Source organism: Notothenia rossii (assembly GCF_949606895.1).
Source record: "Notothenia rossii genome assembly, chromosome: 3".
Lineage (NCBI taxonomy): Eukaryota > Metazoa > Chordata > Actinopteri > Perciformes > Nototheniidae > Notothenia > Notothenia rossii.
Window position 1 is genome coordinate 46,298,063 of NC_136901.1, and position 21,563 is coordinate 46,319,625.

Sequence of the window (21,563 nt, forward strand, 5' to 3'; positions counted from 1 at the left end):
GCTATTTCAGAAGAAATTGAATAATATCAACACATGTCAAACAGAGATTCCTATTAAAAGATATCAATTAGTAGCAAGATTGGACAAAGAACTCTGATTATTTCACTCATCCAGGACAGACACCGGAAAGATGCAGAGATCCATGGTGATGCATGTGGCTTTTATACCCGCAGCAGCAGCCAGAGAGGAGGGAGTGGCTCTGCGAGAGCCCCCCCCCGCCCCCCCCCCCCCCCCCCCCCCCCCCCCACCAAGAGTGCATCTAGAGGACAGGCTGCGTCACCTCACTGTGTTACCCAGGAAAGGAGCAGGAATCTTGGCTACATGAGTGTTAAAAGTGTATCAAATTGTTTTAATCCGACAGCCGCTGGTGTGTACGGAAGTCTGTCCGTTTCGTTAACATTTGAATGGTCAAATGGACAAGCAGGTTAAAAACAGCAGAGTCGCTGCTCTTAGGGCCTCAGACTACCAGAGAGATGCACGTGGATTTTATACCCAGCAATAAGGGCTTGGACCCCCGGGTCAAACTGTTATTACAGACCCCCCCCCCCACCTCCATAGTCACTGCTGTGAAGGTATCAGACTACCAGAGTGATGCATGTCGATTTTATACCCAGCAATAAGTCTCTGAAACCTGGGGAAAAGCAGTGAGAATAGAGGGTTTGGGGAAAAAAGATGAATGTTCTCCATAGTTAAACAATTTTGAGACCAATTGACAGACCAATGCCATATTTTGACCAAGACACATGCAAGTACTGTGAATAGAGGCGTGGAGCAGAGCCAGAGAGGAGCGGGCTGCGAGACCCCACAGAGCGCACCCAGAGTGCTCCTCGCAGCACATGGCTCTTGCACCCAGACTGCACCCAGAGAACAGAATGCTTCACAGCCAGGCAAAGTGATTGAATCCTGGGTATACATGTTTTAAATAGTAGGATACCTCCAGGGCGCATCACCGCATTTTACAAGCAAGGGGAGGTGTCTGAATCCTGGGTAAACATTGATTAAGTGTTTTTAAATGTGTGGAACAGTGTTTTGTCACTTTCAAAACTCTCCTGTCATTGACCGGAGAAATTGGGTCGATGTTGTATTCAATCTGGCCATTAATATTCCAGTGAGACGAAGTACGTACATTGACCGGAGTGATCCCATGTTAATTTTTCCCAAAACCGGAGCATTCCCTAACCCTAACCAACAAACCATTACACTTAACCAACCAAAGAGGCTTACAGAACCCTAACCCTAACCAACAAACCACTACACTTAACCAACCAAAGAGGGTTACAGAACGCTAACCCTATCCAACAAACCACTACACTTAACCAACCAAAGAGGGTTACAGAACCCTAACCGACAAACCACTACACTTAACCAACCAAAGAGGGTTACAGAACCCTAACCCTAACCAACAAACCACTACACTTAACCAACCAAAGAGGGTTAGAGAACCCTAACCCTATCCAACAAACCACTACACTTAACCAACCAAAGAGGGTTACAGAACCCTAACCCTAACCAACAAACCACTACACTTAACCAACCAAAGAGGGTTACAGAACCCTAACCCTATCCAACAAACCACTACACTTAACCAACCAAAGAGGGTTACAGAACCCTAACCAACAAACCACTACACTTAACCAACCAAAGAGGGTTACAGAACCCTAACCCTAACCAACAAACCACTACACTTAACCAAACAAAGAGGGTTACAGAACCCTAACCCTATCCAACAAACCACTACACTTAACCAACCAAAGAGGGTTACAGAACCCTAACCCTAACCAACAAACCACTACACTTAACCAACCAAAGATCCAGATCATTCTCTCTTCCTCAATTCTCAACCGATACCTGTTTGTGTCCTCCTCCTCCTCCTCCTCCTCCTCCTCCTCCTCCTCCTCCTCCTCCTCCTCCTCCTCCTCCTCAGATGTACTGCTTGTTGAAGGAATGGCCTCTGATGGAGCCTGAATCTGCTCTGGAGTTGTTGGACTGCAACTTCCCTGATCCGATGGTCAGGGAGTTCGCTCTGCGCTGCCTGGTGCAGGGACTGAGCGACGACAAGCTGTCGCAGTACCTCCTGCAGCTCGTACAGGTGAGTCCTCCTGTTCACTTCCTGCAGCTCGTACAGGTGAGTCCTCCTGTTCACCTCCTGCAGCTCGTACAGGTGAGTCCTCCTGTTCACCTCCTGCAGCTCGTACAGGTGAGTCCTCCTGTTCACCTCCTGCAGCTCGTACATAGGGCTGTGGCGATACACTAATCTCACTACATGATACACGATATTCAGCCAACGATACGATTCGATATAATTCGATACACTTACATCATTTTCTGAAAGATTTTAAAGGGACAGTGTGATTTTGGCGCCATCTTGTGAGTGTTCCATTGACTTGGATTTAATTAATTCAACTGAAAACTGAAAGCATCAATTATACCATATGGCTTTGACTAGACAGAGAGTCTACAGCTTGCAAATGCTGGACAAAATGAATCAAAAGATGTGGTGAGAAAATGTGTTTCATTTATTGAAACAGTGCCAACTGTAGCTTACAAGCATTTGAAACGTAAGTACATAAAGTGCAGTATCACAATGGACAATGGAGAATTAAAAGGTGCAGCAGGTGGCCTGTTCTGAACAGATTCTTTTGCAGCACTTTTAGCTTAACACAGAATATGAGGTAGCCAATAAGAACAACATTTAATGTAAAATGTACCTGCCAATAATTCAAGTCCAAAGCAGTAACATTTAAGCCAAAAACACTAAACAGGCTCCTCTCTACATAACTGCATCTACATTCTCTTCAGATTTTTGTTCAGGAATATAATCTGATCAACGTGGTCTGGGAGAAGTGCACTTCTCTGAGCAGTGACGATATCTCCGGCGGTAGAGAAGACCCTCTCCGAGGAGACACTAGTGCCACGGATGCACAGGTACCTTTTAGCAAGGTGTGACAAGAGTGGATACTCATACTGGTGCTCCTTCCACCAGACCAGTGGATCTTCTTCACTTCCAAGAGATCTGCCTCCTTGTAGCGGGTCATCTGCTCCTTGGCCTGGTTCTCTTGGGTATTTGTCTTGGGTTGTGCTCCACCACCGTATCGTTCACCACCAAGAAGGGCAGCCAGTGGACAAGACGGCTTTGGATTCCTGGGTGGAGGATGCTGACCTTCAAATAAATAAACAATAAAAACAAAAACACATTATTTATAGTTAATCACATTCCATAATTCCTACTCAGAGGTTCAGACAACACAGTGTGCTTCACTTGATAACAATGGGTGATACTGACCTTGAGTGCTCTCTCCTTCCTTGAATCGCACACCATCATCTACAGTCTCTTCTTCGGATGCCATCCCCTCATCAGTGCTACCATTAAATGTTCCTGTGCCCTCTTCGACCACACTCCAAAGTGACAACTAAATGAAATAGGTCAACATGAAATGAAATTCATGAGCTTTCACTGTAATACATCTTTTAATTAGTGTATTTAAAATCTATGCCTTTAAAACTGTTAACATGATAGTATTTATTCTTTTTAAACAATTGAATATTTATGCATTTTAAACAGTTAACATTGTAGGATTTGCCTTTTAAATTTTGAACAATGTATTATTTAGGCCTATGCTTACTCTCACCAGGAGATGTTACATAGGATACAAGGCCAAGGGTTAAACCTAGCAGTACCATCATTGCCTTAACTCTGATGGCATTGGCTGATCCTGAGCCTCTGCAATCAGTCCATCAAAAACTTCCTGTCTTTGGTTCTCAGTCAGGAAGGGAAGACTTTTGAATCTTGGATCCATTGCTGAACATGCATGGAGAGTTGCCTTGAGGTCGATGTACCTCTTCTGAAGATCCCCAGACATGGCAGCCTTCATCTATTTTATGACTGCAGATTCACCTTCGATCGGTTTCAGTCCATTGATCAGTGTGTCCTGGAGGGGTGCGATGACTGACAACGTTGGGGTCTTCTCCTTGGACATGTACTGTGTAGCCTTCTTCATGGGCTTCAGCGCGCTGACTAGTTCTTCAGCTGTTGTCATGTCTGACTCAGTCAGTGTGCACAGATCCTTCTCGGTCTTCCTCACCTCACTCGAGAGCAGGGCTGCACAGATGGCCGGTTGTTGCTCAAGGAATCTTTCCAGCATGTCGTGTGCACTGTTCCACCTGTAGTTAAATAAAAGTAAGAAACTTTATTTATAGATTTATTTAAATGTATTTATCAATGACAAAATACATTTGAAATAAAAACAAAATAAACAATTGAAAAGTAACTACGCACAAACCTTGTAACCACGTCAGTCATCAGCTTGTGCTCTGGTAGTTGTAGAAGCCTCTGTTTCTCTTTCAGCATGTGGTTGGCTGTGGTGCTTCGTCTGAAGAAGTTCACAATGAGTCTCACTCTTCCCAACAGGCGTGCGACTGCTGTGATTTTGAGGGCACGTTGTGCAGCCAGATTTCGGGTGTGTGCGTAGCATTTGACGTGAAGTGTGAACGCTGCCTCCTCAGCTGCTAATGTCATATTTGACGCGTTGTCAGTGACAATTACTGGATCCTTTTCTGTGATTTCCCACTCAGCGAGGGCCTTTCTTAGATGTTCTGCCAGGTTGTGTCGGGTGTGGCTCTCGGGCATGTCCCTGGTTTGTAATACATACGTAACAAGCTCCCATTCCTCGTTAATAAAGTGGGCCGTGATGGAGACATATGCTTCAGTTGTTCGCGAGGTCCACCCGTCGCATGTCGGGGCAACTCTCTCCGCTTTGCCCAGGGAGGCTTTGACGTGTGCCTTTGTCTGAGTATACAGCCTGGGAACGCAAACCTTGGTGAGATGTTGGCGGGTTGGAACAGGATAGCGGGGCTCCATCGCGTTCACCATGCGCCGAAACCTATGTTTTCTACCACGGAATAAGGTCTCAAATCCTGACAAATAAAGTAGGCAATGGACTCTGTAATCTTCTGCGACCTTGGTGAAGTAGATGGGAACTTGTGGGAACAACCGCCATCGCTGTCCAGCACGGTTTGTTTTGGGTCACGCCGCGGCCGCAGCTTCTTGAGTTCCCCAATTAGCATTACCTTGTCCGGGTGGTGACGTTGTAGGTGGGTTCGTAGGTTAGTGGTATTTCCAGAGTATTTCACATTTGTGTGACACAGCTTGCAAACCGCCATAGTTTTATCTAAATTGTCACTTTCCTTCTTCTTTTTAAAGCCGAAGTGCTCCCACACATCTGCTTTTAAGCACGAAGGTGCTGGGTTAATGTTTGCCGCCATTCTCCTGAACCGCTTGGCACTCACTGCGAGAAGAAGACACCGGCGTCTGTGTATCTAGAAATGCTCTACAGCGACACTAGCGGCTCGGCTGGCTGACGTAATCGCTCTTCATGCAAAGCGAACGGGGGGTGGGGGGGATGGGCAGCGAGCAGAGTGCCAGGCGGAACACGGGGGATTTGAATGGGACTTAATATATCGATACTCGCAGCTGAAATATCGATACTTTCTCGGGAAACAAAATATCGATATATATCGCAGGATCGATTAAATTGCACAGCCCTACTCGTACAGGTGAGTCCTCTTGTTCACCTCCTGCAGCTCGTACAGGTGAGACATCCTGTTCACCTCCTGCAGCTCGTGAGGTTAATCTCACCAGCTGGTGAGGTACATCTCACCTCCTGGTGAGGTACATCTCACCTCCTGGTGCAGGTACATCTCACCTCCTGGTGCAGGTACATCTCACCTCCTGGTGAGGTACATCTCACCTCCTGGTGCAGGTACATCTCACCTCCTGGTGCAGGTACATCTCACCTCCTGGTGCAGGTACATCTCACCTCCTGGTGAGGTACATCTCCCCTCCTGGTGCAGGTACATCTCACCTCCTGGTGAGGTACATCTCCCCTCCTGGTGCAGGTACATCTCACCTCCTGGTGAGGTACATCTCACCTCCTGGTGCAGGTACATCTCACCTCCTGGTGCAGGTACATCTCACCTCCTGGTGAGGTACATCTCCCCTCCTGGTGCAGGTACATCTCACCTCCTGGTGAGGTACATCTCCCCTCCTGGTGCAGGTACATCTCACCTCCTGGTGAGGTACATCTCACCTCCTGGTGCAGGTACATCTCACCTCCTGGTGCAGGTACATCTCACCTCCTGGTGAGGTACATCTCCCCTCCTGGTGCAGGTACATCTCACCTCCTGGTGAGGTACATCTCCCCTCCTGGTGCAGGTACATCTCACCTCCTGGTGAGGTACATCTCACCTCCTGGTGCAGGTACATCTCACCTCCTGGTGCAGGTACATCTCACCTCCTGGTGAGGTTAACACTAGAACCGCCAGAGGTCGCTGTATACCTAAAACCGCCAACGGGTCAAATGTACCCGCTATTGATTTGCAAGGTACAATGTTCTTTTATTTATCAGACAGAACAGTGAGTTTTGATCGCACAGGGATGAAACTTATACCAATATAATCTGTGGACTCTCAGCTTTTCATATGATATAGTTTGTGCAGATAGCATGAAGTTTAAAATATCGCTACAAGTGCTGATTTAAACGCTTGGTGTTAGACTTGGGTTTTGTTTAGGTACAAATCTCTCTATCTCTCTCTCTCTCTCTCTCTATCTATAACTATCTATTGATGTATCTATCTCTCTCTATCTATAACTATCTATCGATCCATCTGTAATGTTCTGTTCTAGGAACATATAATTGTCTACATAAACAGACGACGCGGACTACTTCTCTCATTCCGAGTGCCCATCTTTATTCAACTGGCACGTAACCTGCACACATGCATTACGTCCTCAACGTGAGCTCAGTCATCCAAGATCTTGTATTCTCCAAGATGTTACACTATCTATAACTATATATCTATCTATCTCTCTCTATCTATCTATCAATATATCTATCTATCTCTCTCTATCTATCTCTCTATCTATAAGGAACCGCAAAGACAAAAGGCGTTGCTATAGCAACACGCCATGTTTACGCTGCATTTTCTATGAGGTAAATATTACCCGCTGGCGGATATGGGTATAAATGGCAATTTATTTGGCGATCTTTTCAATCTGACTTCATATTGACAATTTTTAACAACAGAGGGTGTTACATAACACACTTTCAGGAAAAGTCACGGACTTGGAGACTTTAATATGTTATGGAAAAAAAGTTACATCTCAGTACATCTCACCTCCTGGTGCAGGTACATCTCACCTCCTGGTGCAGGTACATCTCACCTCCTGGTGAGGTGCATCTCACCTCCTGGTGAGGTAGATCTCACCTCCTGGTGCAGGTAGATCTCACCTCCTGGTGCAGGTACAGCTCACCTCCTGGTGCAGGTACATCTCACCTCCTGGTGAGGTGCATCTCACCTCCTGGTGAGGTTAATCTCACCTCCTGGTGAGTTAGATCTCACCTCCTTGTGCAGGTAGATCTCACCTCCTGGTGCAGGTACATCTCACCTCCTGGTGAGGTACATCTCACCTCCTGGTGCAGGTACAGCTCACCTCCTGGTCCAGGTACATCTCACCTCCTGGTGAGGTACATCTCACCTCCTGGTGCAGGTACATCTCACCTCCTGGTGGAGGTAGATCTCACCTCCTGGTGCAGGTACATCTCACCTCCTGGTGAGGTACATCTCACCTCCTGGTGCAGGTACATCTCACCTCCTGGTGAGGTTAATCTCACCTCCTGGTGGAGGTAGATCTCACCTCCTGGTGAGGTTAATCTCACCTCCTGGTGCAGGTAGATCTCACCTTCCGGTGATGTTAATCTCACCTCCTGGTGCAGGTAGATCTCACCTTCTGGTGCAGGTACATCTCACCTCCTGTTGGAGGTAGATCTCACCTCCTGGTGCAGGTACATCTCACCTCCTGGTGAGGTAGATCTCACTTCCTGGTGCAGGTTCATCTCACCTTCTGGTGCAGATCTTTAGGTTTGATGTCCGGTTCTCTGTGTGTCTGCAGGTGCTTAAGTACGAGATGTACTTGGACAATCCTCTGGCTCGTTTCCTGATCAAGAAAGCCCTGACCAATCAGAGGATCGGGCACTTCTTCTTCTGGCATCTCAAGTGAGCAACACAGGCGATAAAGAGCTAAACCAAGATCCCTAATCCAAACCTGAGACCTCATCACTGACAGATACAGAGATCCTAGTTAGAGTTAGTTAGTCAGGGTTAGTCAGTTAGTTAAAGTTAGTCAGGGTTAGTAAGTTAGTTAAAGTTACTCAGGGTTAGTCAGTTCGTTAAAGTTAGTCAGGTTTAGCCAGTTAGTTGAAGTTAGTCAGAGTTAGTTAGTTGTAGTTAGCAGGGGTTAGTCTAATGTTCAGACTAATAAGAAGTCTGTCCTCAGGTCAGAGATGCACAACAAGACGGTGTCCCGCCGGTTCGGCCTCCTGCTGGAAGCTTTCTGCAGAGCCTGCGGCATGTACCTGAAACACCTGAACAGACAGGTAAGCTTGAAACACCTGAACACACAAGTAAGACTGAAACAGCTGAACACACAGGTGAGCACTGAAATGGCTGAAATACCTGAAACTGACAATCATGAAACTGTTACTTAACTTAAGAATTGTTACTTGAACTCTAATGTGTGTGTGTGTGTGTGTGTGTGTGTGTGTGTGTGTGTGTGTGTGTGTGTGTGTGTGTGTGTGTGTGTGTGTGTGTGTGTGTGTGTGTGTGTGTGTGTGTGTGTGTGTGTGTGTGTGTGTGTGTGTGTGTGTGTGTGTGTGTGTGTGTGTGTGTGTGTGTGCGTCGGGGTGTGTGTGTGCAGGTTGAGGCCATGGATAAACTGGTAAATCTGACCGACACACTGAAACAAGAAAAGAAGGACGAAACACAGAAAGTACGAAACTATGTGATTGGTTTATAATCAGATGTGATGTGATTGGATGATAATGAGGTGTTCTTGGTGTGATTGGTTGACAGACTCAGATGAAGTTCCTTGTTGAACACATGTCTCGTCCTGACTACATGGAGGCTCTCCAGGGATTCGTCTCTCCTCTGAACCCCGTCCACCAGCTTGGAAACCTCAGGTAACCCTGAAGCAACTAACCCTAACCAACTAACCAACCAACCAACCAACTAACCAACCAACTAACCCTAACCAAATGACCAACCAACCAACCAACCAACCAACCAACCAACCAACCAACCAACCAACCAACCAACCAACCAACCAACTTGCCCCAACCAAATGACCAACCAACCAACCAACCAACCAACCAACCAACCAACCAACCAACCAACCAACCAACCAACCAAATAACCAACCAACCAACCAACCAACCAACCAACCAACCAACCAACCAACTAACCAACCAATTAACGCCATCCAAACAACCAATTAACCCTAACCAACTAACCAACCAACTGACCAACTAACCAACTAACTAACCCTAACTAAATGACCAACCAACCAACCAACCAACCAACCAACCAACCAACCAACCAACCAACCAACCAACTTTCCCCAACCAAATGAACAATTAACCCAAACCAAATGACCAACCAACCAACCAACCAACCAACCAACCAACCAACCAATCATCCAAACACTGTTAATGTACATTATTCCCCCCAGGCTGGAGGAGTGCCGCATCATGTCTTCGGCGAAGCGTCCTCTGTGGTTGAACTGGGAGAATCCTGACATCATGTCGGAGCTGCTCTTTACCAACAACGAGATCATCTTTAAGAATGGAGATGGTAGCTAGCTCAGCGCAAACACAACACTTCAAAGGGACCGGGGATTGTGGGTAATGTAGTTTGTGACCTGTGTGTGTTGCAGACCTGCGGCAGGACATGCTGACTCTGCAGATCATCAAGATCATGGAAAACATCTGGCAGAACCAGAACCTGGACCTGCGGTGAGAACCGGACTCAAGGCTTAACAGCGATATAAAGCATCCTGAATCACCTGTCTGTCTGCCTGTCTGTCTGCAGCATGCTGCCGTACGGCTGTCTGTCCATCGGAGACTGCGTGGGTCTGATCGAGGTAGTGAAGAACAGCTTCACCATCATGCAGATCCAGTGCAAGGGCGGCCTGAAGGGGGCGCTGCAGTTCAACTCCAACACCCTGCACCACTGGATCAAAGACAAGAACCGCGGGGAGGCGTCAGTACACGTCTGTCTGTCACCTGTGTGTTACCTGTCTTACTGTCTGTCACCTGTCTCACTGCCTGTCTGTCTCTCAGGTATGACCGAGCCATCGACCTGTTCACCAGGTCCTGTGCTGGTTACTGCGTGGCGACGTTCATTCTGGGGATCGGAGACCGACACAACTCCAACATCATGGTGAAGGAGAACGGACAGGTGAGACAGGTTCCACAGGTGAGACAGACAGGTGACTCAGCATGACTCAGCGGTTTTAGCGTTTTACTAACCATGACGGACCTGACTCAGTGTTTAGTCGATGCTACAGTTAGAATGTTAGCTCTGCTAGTTGCGTGCTGCTGTTAGCATGTTAGCTCTGTTTCTGCTTCCAGCTCTTCAAACATTGACTTCCACCTGCCTGTCTCTCACCTGTCTGTCTCTCACCTGTCTCTGCTTCCAGCTGTTCCACATTGATTTTGGTCACTTCCTGGACCACAAGAAGAAGAAGTTTGGTTATAAGAGAGAACGCGTCCCCTTCGTCCTCACGCAGGACTTCCTCATCGTCATCAGCAAAGGAGTGCAGGAGTCCACCAAGACCAAGGAGTTTGAGAGGTGTGTCCACCTGTCTGCCCACCTGTCTGTCTCTCAACCTGTCTGTCCTGCTGTCTGTCTATCAATCTGTCTCTCACCTGTCTGTCTCTCACCTGTGTGTCTCTTAGATTCCAGGAGATGTGTTATAAAGCCTACCTGTCTGTCTCTCACCTGTCTGTCTCTCACGTTTCAGGAGATGTGTTATAAAGCCTACCTGTCTGTCTCTCACCTGTCTGTCTCTCAGGTTCCAGGAGATGTGTTATAAAGCCTACCTGTCTGTCTCTCACCTGTCTGTCTCTCAGGTTTCAGGAGATGTGTTATAAAGCCTACCTGTCAGTCTCTCAACTGTCTGTCTCTCAGGTTCCAGGAGATGTGTTATAAAGCCTACTGGTCTGTCTCTCACCTGTCTGTCTCTCACCGGTCTGTCTATCACCTGTCTGTCTCTCACCTGTGTGTCTCTCAGGTTCCAGGAGATGTGTTATAAAGCCTACCTGTCTGTCTCTCACCTGTCTGTCTCTCACCTGTCTGTCTCTCAGGTTTCAGGAGATGTGTTATAAAGCCTACCTGTCTGTCTCTCACCTTTCTGCCTCTCAGGTTCCAGGAGATGTGTTATAAAGCCTACCTGTCTGTCTCTCACCTGACTGTCTCTCAGGTTCAAGGAGATGTGTTATAAAGCCTACCTGTGTGTCTCTCACCTGTCTGTCTCTCAGGTTCCAGTAGATGTGGTATAAAGCCTACCTGTCTGTCTCTCAACTGTCTGTCTCTCAGGTTTCAGGAGATGTGTAATAAAGCCTACCTGTCTGTCTCTCACCTGTCTGCCTCTCAGGTTCCAGGAGATGTGTTATAAAGCCTACCTGTGTGTCTCTCACCTGTCTGTCTCTCAGGTTCCAGTAGATGTGGTATAAAGCCTACCTGTCTGTCTCTCACCTGTCTGTCTCTCTCCCGTCTGTCTCTCACCTGTCTGTCTCTCACCTGTCTGTCTGTCAGGTTACAGGAGATGTGTAATAAAGCCTACCTGTCTGTCTCTCACCTGTCTCTCAGGTTCCAGGAGATGTGTAATAAAGCCTACCTGTCTGTCTCTCACCTGTCTGCCTCTCAGGTTCCAGGAGATGTGTTAAAAAGCCTACCTGTCTATCTCTCAACTGTCTGTCTCTCAGGCTCCAGGAGATGTGTTATAAAGCCTACTTGTCTGTCTCTCTCCTGTCTGCCTCTCACCTGTCTGTCTCTCACCTGTGTGTCTCTCAGGTTCCAGGAGATGTGTTATAAAGCCTACCTGTCTGTCTCTCACCTGTCTGTCTCTCAGGTTCCAGGAGATGTGTTATAAAGCCTACCTGTCTGTCTCTCACCTGTGTGCCTCTCAGGTTCCAGGAGATGTGTTATAAAGCCTACCTGTCTGTCTCTCACCTGTCTGTCTCTCAGGTTCCAGGAGATGTGTAATAAAGCCTAGCTGTCTGTCTCTCACCTGTGTGCCTCTCAGGTTCCAGGAGATGTGTTATAAAGCCTACCTGTCTGTCTCTCATCTGTCTGTCTCTCAGGTTCCAGGAGATGTGTAATAAAGCCTACCTGTCAGTCTCTCACCTGTGTGCCTCTCAGGTTCCAGGAGATGTGTTATAAAGCCTACCTGTCTGTCTCTCACCTGTCTGTCTCTCAGGTTCCAGGAGATGTGTAATAAAGCCTACCTGTCTGTCTCTCACCTGTGTGCCTCTCAGGTTCCAGGAGATGTGTTATAAAGCCTACCTGTCTGTCTCTCACCTGTCTGTCTCTCAGGTTCCAGGAGATGTGTTATAAAGCCTACCTGTCTGTCTCTCACCTGTCTGTCTCTCAGGTTCCAGGAGATGTGTTATAAAGCCTACCTGTCCGTCTCTCACCTGTCTGTCTCTCAGGTTCCAGGAGATGTGTAATAAAGCCTACCTGTCTGTCTCTCACCTGTGTGCCTCTCAGGTTACAGGAGATGTGTGATAAAGCCTACCTGTCTGTCTCTCACCTGTCTGTCTCTCACCTGTCTGTCTCTCAGGTTCCAGGAGATGTGTTATAAAGCCTACCTGTCTGTCTCTCACCTGTCTGTCTCTCAGGTTCCAGGAGATGTGTTATAAAGCCTACCTGTTGATACGTCAGCACGCCAGCCTCTTCATCAACCTCTTCTCTCTGCTGCTGGGCTGCGGCATGCCGGAGCTGCAGAGCTTCGACGACATTGCTTACCTGAGGAAGACCCTGGCACTGGGTGAGACAGGTAGACAGGGGGTGAGACAGGTAGAGCGGGAGACAGGTAGAGAGGGAGACAGGTAGAGCGGGAGACAGGTAGAGAGGTAGAGAGGGAGACAGGTAGAGAGGGAGATAGGTAGAGAGGGAGACAGGTAGAGAGGGAGATAGGTAGAGAGGGAGATAGGTAGTGGGGGAGATAGGTAGAGAGGGAGATAGGTAGAGAGGGAGATAGGTAGAGAGGTAGAGCGGGAGACAGGTAGAGAGGGAGACAGGTAGAGAAGGAGATAGGTAGAGAGGGAGATAGGTAGTGAGGGAGATAGGTAGAGAGGGAGATAGGTAGTGAGGGAGAGAGGTAGAGAGGGAGACAGGTAGAGAGGGAGATAGGTAGAGAGGGAGACAGGTAGAGAGGGAGATAGGTAGTGAGGAAGAGAGGGAGACAGGTAGAGAGGGAGATAGGTAGAGAGGGAGATAGGTAGTGAGGGAGATAGGTAGAGAGGGAGATAGGTAGAGAGGGAGACAGGTAGAGAGGGAGATAGGTAGAGAGGGAGATAGGTAGTGAGGGAGATAGGTAGAGAGGGAAACAGGTAGAGAGGGAGATAGGTAGTGAGGAAGAGAGGGAGACAGGTAGAGAGGGAGATAGTTAGAGAGGGAGATAGGTAGTGAGGGAGATAGGTAGAGAGGGAGATAGGTAGAGAGGGAGATAGGTAGAGAGGAAGATAGGTAGTGAGGGAGATAGGTAGTGAGGGAGACAGGTAGAAAGACAGATTGAATAAACATTGATCTGAGTATAAAGGAAACGGTAAGAGATCATTGCAGCGAGGCGTCATTATAGAGCAAAGATCATGGAGCCAGATCTGTGATCGACTATTAACAATCTCTGGACTTTCCAATCAGAATCCATTATTCAACTAAGCCATGTAATATTTAAGAAATTCATCAGAAACACCACCTCTCATTCCAGGTCCTACTCATGCCTCCACCTCCACCCACCTCAACCTGCCTCCACCTCCACCTGCCTCCACCTCCTCCTGCCTCCACCTCCACCTGCCTCCACCTCCTCCTGCCTCCACCTCCACCTGCCTCCACCTCCTCCTGCCTCCACCTCCTCCTGCCTCCACCTCCACCTGCCTCCACCTCCACCTGCCTCCACCTCCTCCTGCCTCCACTTTCACCTGCCTCCACCTCCTCCTGCCTCCACCTCCACCTGCCTCCACCTGCCTCCACCTCCTCCTGCCTCCACCTGCCTCCACCTCCACCTGCCTCCACCTCCTCCTGCCTCCACCTCCACCTGCCTCCACCTCCTCCTGCCTCCACCTCCACCTGCCTCCACCTGCCTCCACCTCCTCCTGCCTCCACCTCCACCTGCCTCCACCTGCCTCCACCTCCTCCTGCCTCCACCTGCCTCCACCTCCACCCGCCTCCACCTGCCTCCACCTCCACCTGCCTCCACCTCCTCCTGCCTCCACCTCCACCCGCCTCAACCTGCCTCCACCTGCCTCCACCTCCACCTGCCTCCACCTACTCCTGCTTCCACCTCCTCCTGCCTCCACCTCCACCTGCCTCCACCTGCATCCACCTCTTTCTGCCTCCACCTCCTCCTGCCTCCACCTCCACCTGCCTCCACCTCCACCTGCCTCCACCTGCATCCACCTCTTCCTGCCTCCACCTCCTCCTGCCTCAACCTCCACCTGCCTCCACCTCCACCTGCCTCCACCTCCACCTGCATCCACCTACTCCTGCATCCACCTCCTCCTGCATCCGCCTGCCTCCACCTCCTCCTGCATCCGCCTCCACCTGCATCCACCTTCTCCTGCCTCCACCTCCACCTCCATCTGCCTCCACCTACTCCTGCCTCCACCTCCTCCTGCCTCCACTTTCACCTGCCTCCACCTCCTCCTGCCTCCACCTCCACCTGCCTCCACCTGACTCCACCTCCTCCTGCCTCCACCTGCCTCCACCTCCACCTGCCTCCACCTCCTCCTGCCTCCACCTCCTCCTGCCTCCACCTCCACCTGCCTCCACCTCCTCCTGCCTCCACCTCCACCTGCCTCCACCTGCCTCCACCTCCTCCTGCCTCCACCTCCACCTGCCTCCACCTCCTCCTGCCTCCACCTGCCTCCACCTCCACCCGCCTCCACCTGCCTCCACCTCCACCTGCCTCCACCTCCTCCTGCCTCCACCTCCTCCTGCCTCCACCTCCACCCGCCTCCACCTGCCCCCACCTGCCTCCACCTCCACCTGCCTCCACCTACTCCTGCTTCCACCTCCTCCTGCCTCCACCTCCACCTGCCTCCACCTGCATCCCACTCTTCCTGCCTCCACCTCCTCCTGCCTCCACCTCCACCTGCCTCCACCTCCACCTGCCTCCACCTGCATCCACCTCTTCCTGCCTCCACCTCCTCCTGCCTCCACCTCCACCTGCCTCCACCTCCACCTGCCTCCACCTCCACCTGCATCCACCTACTCCTGCATCCACCTCCTCCTGCATCCGCCTGCCTCCACCTCCTCCTGCATCCGCCTCCACCTGCATCCACCTTCTCCTGCCTCCACCTCCACCTCCACCTGCCTCCACCTACTCCTGCCTCCACCTCCACCTGCCTCCATCTCCACCTGCCTCCACCTACTCCTACCTCCACCTGCCTCCACCTCCACCTGCCTCCACCTACTCCTGCCTCCACCTCCACCCGCCTCCACCTCCACCTGCCTCCACCTCCACCTGCCTCAACCTACTCCTGCCTCCACCTCCACCTGCCTCCACTTCCTCCTGCCTCCACCTCCACCTCAACCTGCCTCGCCCTGCCTCCACCTCCACCTCCAGCTGCCTCCACCTCCACCTACCTCCACCTCCAACTCCACCAGCCTCCATATGCCTCCACCTCCACCTGCCTCCACCTGCCTCCACCTCCACCTGCCTCCACCTCCACCTGCCTCCATATGCCTCGACCTCCCCCTGCCTCCATATGCCTCCACCTGCCTCCACCTCATCCACCTCGCCCTGCCTCCACCTGCCTCCTCCTGCCTACACCTCCTCCTGCCTACATATGCCTCCACCTCCACCAGCCTCCACCTACCTCCACCTGCCTCCACCTCCACCTGCCTCCACCTACTCCTGCCTCCACCTCCACCTCCACCTGCCTCCACCTCCACCTCCACCTGCCTCCACCTCCACCTGCCTCAACCTACTCCTGCCTCCACCTCCACCTGCCTCCACCTACTTCTGCCTCCACCTCTTCCTGCTTCCACCTCCACCTGCCTCCACTTCCTCCTGCCTCCACCTCCACCTCCACCTGCCTCGCCCTGCCTCCACCTCCACCTCCACCTCCACCTCCACCTGCCTCCACCTCCAACTCCACCAGCCTCCATATGCCTCCACCTCCACCTGCCTCCACCTCCACCTCCACCTGCCTCCATATGCCTCGACCTCCACCTGCCTCCACCTCCACCTCCTCCACCTGCCTCGACCTCCCCCTGCCTCCATATGCCTCCACCTGCCTCCACCTCATCCACCTCGCCCTGCCTCCACCTGCCTCCACCTGCCTCCTCCTGCCTCCACCTCCTCCTGCCTACATATGCCTCCACCTCCACCAGCCTCCACCTCCACCTACCTCCACCTGCCTCCACCTCCACCTGCCTCCACCTCCACCTGCCTCCACCTACTCCTGCCTCCACCTCCACCTCGACCTGCCTCCACCTCCACCTCCACCTGCCTCCACCTCCACCTGCCTCAACCTACTCCTGCCTCCACCTCCACCTGCCTCCACCTACTCCTGCCTCCACCTCTTCCTGCCTCCACCTCCACCTGCCTCCACCTCCTCTTGCCTCCACCTACTCCTGCCTCCACCTCCACCTGCCTCCACCTACTCCTGCCTCCACCTCCACCTGCCTCCACTTCCTCCTGCCTCCACCTCCACCTGCCTCGCCCTGCGTCCACCTCCACCTCCACCTGCCTCCACCTCCACCTGCCTCCACCTCCACCTGCCTCCACCTCCAACTCCACCAGCCTCCATATGCCTCCACCTCCACCTCCACCTGCCTCCACCTCCACCTGCCTCCACCTCCACCTGCCTCCACCTCCAACTCCACCAGCCTCCATATGCCTCCACCTCCACCTCCACCTGCCTCCACCTCCACCTCCTCCACCTTCCTCGACCTCCCCCTGCCTCCATATGCCTCCACCTGCCTCCACCTCATCCACCTCCCCCTGCCTCCACCTGCCTCCACCTCCCCCTGCCTCCACCTCCCCCTGCCTCCACCTCCACCTGCCTCCACTTCCACCTGCCTCCATATGCCTCCACCTCCACCTGCCTCCACCTCCACCCTCCTCCACCTGCCTCGACCTCCCCCTGCCTCCATATGCCTCCACCTGCCTCCACCTCATCCACCTCCCCCTGCCTCCACCTGCCTCCACCTGCCTCCTCCTGCCTCCACCTCCTCCTGCCTCCATATGCCTCCACCCACATCCACCTGCCATTTTTGTTTTACTGTTTTATAGTATGAGTTGGAATTATTTCATACCTGTTATTCTCTTATTTTGTATAACTATAATGATCATATAAAGGTGCACCTTGGAAATATTTGTTTACATAAATGATGACCAAACCATTTGAGACTGAAGTTAACTATCACCCTTAGAGAGTCCTTTACCTCACTGAGCTGTAGTTATCAGAGCCTCTCAGTCTGAGCTGTAGTTATCAGAGTCTCTCAGTCTGAGCTGTAGTTATCAGAGCCTCTCAGTCTGAGCTGTAGTTATCAGAGCCTCTCAGTCTGAGCTGTAGTTATCAGAGCCTCTCAGTCTGAGCTGTAGTTATCAGAGCCTCTCAGTCTGAGCTGTAGTTATCATAGCCTCTCAATCTGAGCTGTAGTTATCAGAGCCTCTCAGTCTGAGCTGTAGTTATCTGAGCCTCTCAGTCTGAGCTGTAGTTATCAGAGCCTCTCAGTCTAAGCTGTAGTTATTAGAGCCTCTCAGTCTGAGCTGTAGTTATCAGAGCCTCTCAGTCTGAGCTGTAGTTATTTCTCTCAGTCTGAGCTGTAGTTATCAGAGTCTCTCAGTCTGAGCTGTAGTTATCAGAGTCTCTCAGTCTGAGCTGTAGTTATCAGAGCCTCTCAGTCTGAGCTGTAGTTATCAGAGTCTCTCAATCTGAGCTGTAGTTATCAGAGTCTCTCAGTCTAAGCTGTAGTTATCAGAGTCTCTCAGTCTGAGCTGTAGTTATCAGAGCCTCTCAATCTGAGCTGTAGCTATCAGAGTCTCTCAATCTGAGCTGTAGTTATCAGAGTCTCTCAGTCTAAGCTGTAGTTATCAGAGTCTCTCAGTCTGAGCTGTAGTTATCAGAGCCTCTCAGTCTGAGCTGTAGTTATCAGCCTCTCAGACTGAGCTATAGTTATCAGAGTCTCTCAGTCTGAGCTGTAGTTATCAGAGCCTCTCAATCTGAGCTGTAGTTATCTCTCTCAGTCTGAGCTGTAGTTATCATAGCCTCTCAATCTGAGCTGTAGTTATCAGAGTCTCTCAGTCTGAGCTTTAGTTATCAGAGTCTCACAGTCTGAGCTGTAGTTGTCAAAGCCTCTCAGTCTGAGCTGTAGTTATCATAGCCTCTCAGTCTGAGCTGTAGTTATCAGAGTCTCTCAGTCTGAGCTGTAGTTATCAGAGCCTCTCAGTCTGAGCTGTAGTTATCAGAGCCTCTCAGTCTGAGCTGTAGTTATCAGAGCCTTTCAGTCTGAGCTGTAGTTATCAGAGTCTCTCAATCTGAGCTGTAGTTATCAGAGTCTCTCAGTCTAAGCTGTAGTTATCAGAGTCTCTCAGTCTGAGCTGTAGTTATCAGAGCCTCTCAATCTGAGCTGTAGCTATCAGAGTCTCTCAATCTGAGCTGTAGTTATCAGAGTCTCTCAGTCTAAGCTGTAGTTATCAGAGTCTCTCAGTCTGAGCTGTAGTTATCAGAGCCTCTCAGTCTGAGCTGTAGTTATCTCTCTCAGTCTGAGCTGTAGTTATCAGAGTCTCTCAGTCTGAGCTGTAGTGATCAGAGCCTCTCAGTCTGAGCTGTAGTTATCAGAGCCTCTCAATCTGAGCTGTAGTTATCAGCCTCTCAGTCTGAGCTGTAGTTATCAGAGTCTCTCAGTCTGAGCTGTAGTTATCAGAGCCTCTCAATCTGAGCTGTAGTTATCAGCCTCTCAGACTGAGCTATAGTTATCAGAGTCTCTCAGTCTGAGCTGTAGTTATCAGAGCCTCTCAATCTGAGCTGTAGTTATCTCTCTCAGTCTGAGCTGTAGTTATCAGAGTCTCTCAGTCTGAGCTGTAGTTATCAGAGCCTCTCAGTCTGAGCTATAGTTATCAGAGTCTCTCAGTCTGAGCTGTAGTTATCAGAGCCTCTCAGTCTGAGCTGTAGTTATCAGAGTCTCTCAGTCTGAGCTGTAGTTATCAGAGCCTCTCAGTCTGAGCTGTAGTTATCATAGCCTCTCAATCTGAGCTGTAGTTATCAGAGCCTCTCAGTCTGAGCTGTAGTTATCAGAGCCTCTCAGTCTGAGCTGTAGTTATCAGAGCCTCTCAGTCTGAGCTGTAGTTATCATAGCCTCTCAATCTGAGCTGTAGTTATCAGAGTCTCTCAGTCTGAGCTGTAGTTATCAGAGCCTCTCAGTCTGAGCTGTAGTTATCAGAGCCTCTCAGTCTGAGCTGTAGTTATCATAGCCTCTCAGTCTGAGCTGTAGTTATCATAGCCTCTCAATCTGAGCTGTAGTTATCAGAGCCTCTCAGTCTGAGCTGTAGTTATCATAGCCTCTCAATCTGAGCTGTAGTTATCAGAACCTCTCAGTCTGAGCTGTAGTTATCAGAGCCTCTCAGTCTGAGCTGTAGTTATCAGAGTCTCTCAGTCTGAGCTTTAGTTATCAGAGTCTCACAGTCTGAGCTGTAGTTGTCAAAGCCTCTCAGTCTGAGCTGTAGTTATCATAGCCTCTCAGTCTGAGCTGTAGTTATCAGAGTCTCTCAGTCTGAGCTGTAGTTATCAGAGCCTCTCAGTCTGAGCTGTAGTTATCAGAGCCTCTCAGTCTGAGCTGTAGTTATCAGAGCCTTTCAGTCTGAGCTGTAGTTGTCAAAGCCTCTCAGTCTGAGCTGTAGTTATCATAGCCTCTCAGTCGGAGCTGTAGTTATCAGAGTCTCTCAGTCTGAGCTGTAGTTATCAGAGCCTCTCAGTCTGAGCTGTAGTTATCAGAGCCTCTCAGTCTGAGCTGTAGTTATCAGAGTCTCTCAGTCTGAGCTGTAGTTATCACTCTCAGTCTGAGCTGTAGTTATCAGAGTCTCTCAGTCTGAGCTGTAGTTATCAGCCTCTCAGTCTGAGCTGTAGTTATGAGCCTCTCAATCTGAGCTGTAGTTATCAGAGTCTCTCAGTCTGAGCTGTAGTTATCAGAGCCTCTCAATCTGAGCTGTAGCTATCAGAGTCTCTCAATCTGAGCTGTAGTTATAAGAGTCTCTCAGTCTAAGCTGTAGTTATCAGAGTCTCTCAGTCTGAGCTGTAGTTATCAGAGCCTCTCAGTCTGAGCTGTAGTTATCAGAGCCTCTCAGTGTGAGCTGTAGTTATCAGAGCCTCTCAATCTGAGCTGTAGTTATCAGCCTCTCAGTCTGAGCTGTAGTTATCAGAGTCTCTCAGTCTGAGCTGTAGTTATCAGAGCCTCTCAATCTGAGCTGTAGTTATCAGCCTCTCAGACTGAGCTGTAGTTATCAGAGTCTCTCAGTCTGAGCTGTAGTTATCTGAGCCTCTCAGTCTGAGCTGTAGTTATCAGAGCCTCTCAGTCTGAGCTGTAGTTATCAGAGCCTCTCAGTCTGAGCTGTAGTTATCAGAGCCTCTCAGTCTGAGCTGTAGTTATCAGAGCCTCTCAGTCTGAGCTGTAGTTATCAGAGCCTCTCAGTCTGAGCTGTAGTTATCAGAGCCTCTCAGTCTGAGCTGTAGCTATCAGAGCCTCTCAGTCTGAGCTGTAGTTATCAGAGTCTCTCAATCTGAGCTGTAGTTATCAGAGTCTCTCAGTCTAAGCTGTAGTTATCAGAGTCTCTCAGTCTGAGCTGTAGTTATCAGAGCCTCTCAATCTGAGCTGTAGCTATCAGAGTCTCTCAATCTGAGCTGTAGTTATCAGAGTCTCTCAGTCTAAGCTGTAGTTATCAGAGTCTCTCAGTCTGAGCTGTAGTTATCAGAGCCTCTCAGTCTGAGCTGTAGTTATCTCTCTCAGACTGAGCTGTAGTTATCAGAGTCTCTCAGTCTGAGCTGTAGTTATCAGAGCCTCTCAATCTGAGCTGTAGTTATCAGAGCCTCTCAGTCTGAGCTGTAGTTATCAGAGCCTCTCAGTCTGAGCTGTAGTTATCAGAGCCTCTCAGTCTGAGCTGTAGTTATCAGAGCCTCTCAGTCTGAGCTGTAGTTATCAGAGCCTCTCAGTCTGAGCTGTAGTTATCAGAGCCTCTCAGTCTGAGCTGTAGTTATCAGAGTCTCTCAGTCTGAGCTGTAGTTATCAGAGCCTCTCAGTCTGAGCTGTAGTTATCATAGCCTCTCAATCTGAGCTGTAGTTATCAGAGTCTCTCAGTCTGAGCTGTAGTTATCAGAGCCTCTCAGTCTGAGCTGTAGTTATCAGAGCCTCTCAGTCTGAGCTGTAGTTATCATAGCCTCTCAGTCTGAGCTGTAGTTATCATAGCCTCTCAATCTGAGCTGTAGTTATCAGAGCCTCTCAGT

The 21,563-nt window shown here is 50.1% G+C and overlaps 2 protein-coding genes across 9 annotated transcripts in view; one reads left to right on the top strand and one right to left on the bottom strand.

Annotated features, from left to right (window-relative positions):
* Positions 1-21,563, top strand: part of LOC307032753 (phosphatidylinositol 4,5-bisphosphate 3-kinase catalytic subunit alpha isoform-like) — a 71,170-nt gene that overhangs the window by 37,670 nt on the left and 11,937 nt on the right. The window contains exons 17-27 of one of the 2 annotated variants that reach the window (XM_079670975.1): positions 1,925-2,089; positions 7,949-8,052; positions 8,333-8,432; positions 8,753-8,824; positions 8,908-9,014; positions 9,563-9,684; positions 9,767-9,845; positions 9,922-10,092; positions 10,173-10,290; positions 10,532-10,683; positions 10,907-11,124. In XM_079670975.1, the coding sequence (XP_079527101.1) occupies positions 1,925-2,089; positions 7,949-8,052; positions 8,333-8,432; positions 8,753-8,824; positions 8,908-9,014; positions 9,563-9,684; positions 9,767-9,845; positions 9,922-10,092; positions 10,173-10,290; positions 10,532-10,683; positions 10,907-10,985 (1,269 nt within the window). In that variant the 3' untranslated portion in view covers positions 10,986-11,124. Of the gene's footprint in view, positions 1-1,924; positions 2,090-7,948; positions 8,053-8,332; positions 8,433-8,752; positions 8,825-8,907; positions 9,015-9,562; positions 9,685-9,766; positions 9,846-9,921; positions 10,093-10,172; positions 10,291-10,531; positions 10,684-10,906; positions 11,125-12,734; positions 12,884-21,563 lie in introns of those variants that run through there. The other variant, XM_079670974.1, reaches the window with a different exon arrangement.
* On the bottom strand, positions 2,496-5,751 carry LOC307032754 (E3 SUMO-protein ligase ZBED1-like). Of its 7 annotated transcripts, none has more exons than XM_079670977.1 (4): positions 4,281-5,751; positions 3,896-4,161; positions 3,284-3,410; positions 2,496-3,155 (listed from the first exon to the last, which is right to left on the bottom strand). In XM_079670977.1, the coding sequence occupies exons 1-3, from the start codon at positions 4,868-4,870 to the stop codon at positions 3,367-3,369; spliced, it is 900 nt and encodes a 299-aa protein (XP_079527103.1). In that variant the 5' UTR covers positions 4,871-5,751; the 3' UTR covers positions 2,496-3,155; positions 3,284-3,366. The 7 variants fall into 7 exon arrangements, with proteins under 7 accessions (XP_079527103.1, XP_079527102.1, XP_079527108.1 ...); XM_079670976.1 differs by having other exon boundaries at positions 2,496-3,160; XM_079670982.1 differs by having other exon boundaries at positions 2,496-3,160; positions 3,838-4,161.